This window comes from Pinus tabuliformis, chromosome 8, assembly GCF_031772625.1.
Source record: "Pinus tabuliformis cultivar Carrire ecotype Pingquan chromosome 8, CPIR1, whole genome shotgun sequence".
NCBI classification, from domain to species: Eukaryota; Viridiplantae; Streptophyta; class Pinopsida; order Pinales; family Pinaceae; genus Pinus; species Pinus tabuliformis.
In genome coordinates this window covers 699,723,425-699,726,712 of record NC_142294.1, presented here as the reverse complement: position 1 = coordinate 699,726,712, position 3,288 = coordinate 699,723,425, and the positions used below count along the sequence as shown (strand labels likewise).

General features: G+C 36.1%; 1 protein-coding gene across 1 annotated transcript; it reads left to right on the top strand.

Moving 5' to 3' along the window:
* Positions 1–2,177: 2,177 nt before the first annotated feature.
* Positions 2,178–2,852, top strand: LOC149237540 (wall-associated receptor kinase-like 20). Its single transcript, XM_089369307.1, has one exon. The coding sequence runs from the start codon at positions 2,178–2,180 to the stop codon at positions 2,850–2,852; it is 675 nt and encodes a 224-aa protein (XP_089225433.1).
* The last annotated feature ends 436 nt before the right edge of the window (positions 2,853–3,288 follow it).

Below are 3,288 nucleotides of genomic sequence, written 5' to 3'. Positions count from 1 at the left end.
ATATATTTTTAAAATAATTTATTTATTTTATTATGGAAAAAAATAAAATATTATTTTATCTTTTATCTTATATATAGATATATATAACACATTCATATATAAGATATATATAACACATTCACTTCCACTTAAAGAGAAGAAATTAACATTTATTATTGATTACTTACAGTAACTTAATATCCTCATTCATTTCAAAACACTCTTTATGGTAAATTTAATCTTGATTCACACCATGGAAGAGAAAGAATTAACATTTGTTATTGATTACTTATAATAAATTAATATCCTCGACTTCTTATGGTAAATTTAACCTTCATTAACCTGCCACTCGAAGAGAAGGAATTAACATTTATTTTTGATTACTCACAATAATTTGATATCCTCATTCATTTCAAGAGACTCACTATCGTAAAGTTTTATGTTGGTCTCAATTTCATTTCAATTTGATAAAACACGTATCTCGTAGATTATATATAAACTTTATCTCCCCATGGCATGGTCATTTACCAACTAATGTTTTGTTGAATATAAATAGGGTTAATAGATATAACAAGGGAAGCTGCATCGCAGCAAGTCTTTACCTTGACCTGGAAAGCTTTACAATGCCTTAACCTGGAAGGATTTACAAGTTACTTTTGAGGCAGTATTTTGCCTTTCTGTGCTGGAAGTTGTGCCTAAATGACATTCTTGATCCTCTAATTTCGATTTCGGTTTCATATACTTGGCGCGCAGTATGACGTTGATAAATGCTATCCTCATGAATCTGCATTGAAAACGTTGAGTAATCAGTGATAATCACTTAACTAGATTGGAATCAGAATAAAGAAAAAAACCTATTTTCTACACCTAATTGTTTTCCATTTACTTTGGCGCCGAGGATTGAATATGACTAAGAAGTTCAACCTGATGAGCTGATGTCGGATTCATATTTTCCAAGGTATGACTATATATCTTGTGTCTACAATATGTTGGGGGTGTCGGCACTTAAGCAACATTTGGTAAACAAGTATCATAAACAGTTTTGGCACAAACGTGGATGGTTTTTTTGAAGTGTTCCCTAGTGTTGATGCTCTCATGGAACTTTTCTTTGATATTTTTGATGTCCTAAAGGACGAGTAACAACATCTTTATAAGAAGAATTGAGTGATTACAAGAACCAAGTAATGGTGTGGCTGGTCTTCATAAGTAAAAGTTCGGTGTCTTCTATGAGTCCGTTAAGGTCTTCAATTGACCGAGCAAAGAACATGGCCTCCGTGTGAGGAATATCCAAGACCTGTCGAAAATTCATCAAAGTATTCTAAATAGATATTTTTCAATTTCAGTTCCTTAATCTTTGTATGACAATTCCCTTGCCAAGTATGACAACGATGGCAACATTCTTTGCAATTATTGTCTGTTGTTGGAAGAATGTAGGGAAATGACTCATATCAGCACTCTCTTCTTCTAGATGCTGCTCTACATTTATTGACTCTGGCAAAGATAGGTATTATCTATATACCTTGGAAATAGCTTGCTCGTTAATTACAGATGAACAGCTTGCAGTCACGGACATTGTAAAGATGTGGAGAACAGGCGTAGAGGGGTTCAGGTGACATTGAGGGCTAAAAGAAAGTCATGCCAATAGAGGCAACACAAGGCTAACAATTGCATTAACCCATCTAGGCTGGTTCACCATATCCAAAGCCTTTTCAGTCATCACCCAATCAGTATGGGACTAATTTTCCAACCTTGAATTCATACCAAAAGGAGAAAGCCTGCAGCCTTAAATAGAAAATTAGAATCAGTGTGGTTGTACGTTCATCCAAAAAATATAAAGTGCGAATGTTCCCTAATAGTAAATATTTATATTGGCCAAACAAGTGGCAAGTATCGGATTACACACGACGAGCCATGTTACATCTAACCAACAATATATCAACGACATGAAACTGTCACTGATACACCTGTTTTATAAAAAAGCCTCAACACAGCCACGTATCTCTCATGCCATGAGAGATAACCTGCATGCATACCAAATGCCTTCTTCTAGATCTGGGGTGCATGCATACCAAATGTCCAGATTGGGAGGCTTCTCTGTCACGTTCAATGAAGGCCATGAGAGATAACCTACTTGCAACGATAAAATAAGCCTTCCACCCCCAAAAAATTTCAAAGTTCTGCATTTTGTTTCAATTTATATGGTTGTGGCCATGTTCAAAGCATGTGGGATGGGAAGTCATGAAGCAGGAAATATTAAACATTGGGTTTCTGTTGTGTTTTTGTTGGTACTATGGATGAACTTCAACTTCAAGTCGAGTGTTGCAGACATTATAGCTCGTTGTCCTAAGTGTGGCAATACTTTTGTTCCATACCCTTTGAGCACCAACGATGGTTGCGGCGTCCCTGCTTACAGAATCTACTGTAATGCGGCCAAGGAGCTGGAGTTCAAATCCGTCAATGGGGGCTTTTATAAGATCGTCAGTATCAATCGAGCCACCATGAGGCTGGTTATTCAACCTTTGCCTCTGCTTAATGATTCTTGCGAGACTCGAGACATGAATAACCAGAGACTGCAATTGAATCAGAGCCTGCCTTTCAATCTTACAAGTACGAACACGGTTATGCTGTTGAACTGCGATCCTATAATACTGGCATCGCCATTGAATTGTAGTTCAGGCAGTTTGTGTCATACATATATTAATGAAGCTGAGGCATCCATGGCGTGCAGGAAAGATGGTGTCTGTTGCACATCTATAGAGGGAGGTTTTACCACTTCTCAGACAATAGGGGTACACTCCGGTGGTTGCAGGGCTTACACGAGTGTCCTAAATTTCAACCCGGCAGTGCCTGCGAGGCAATTGAACTATGGATAAACGTGTGCTTCAACAGGCTCTCCTTAGGCTCTGCTTCAAGCTCTCGAGATAGATCTAGATCTTGCTCATGAAGGTATGGGTCTTTATCTCTAAATTCAGAATCCCAATCAAAAGCATGAGGGAAAAATGTAAATATAGACATTTAAAAAACTAAACCATGAAGAGATAAATTCGCCTAATCAGCTAAACTAGCTTGCAGATGTATATGGTCTTGATTTCACCTAATTAAACCACAGTTGCCAGAATATTTTAAATTTTACTTATCTAATTTGATATTGACTTTACTGAAATTTAATTTTTTAAATTTTACTGAAACTATTTAATTTGATTATACTAATGAAATCAACCATTAATCTGTATTCCTCAAATTTACATTTCCATAAAAATATATAATTTCCTTTCCAATAAAAACTGTGCTCTCTAATTTCTAATAAAT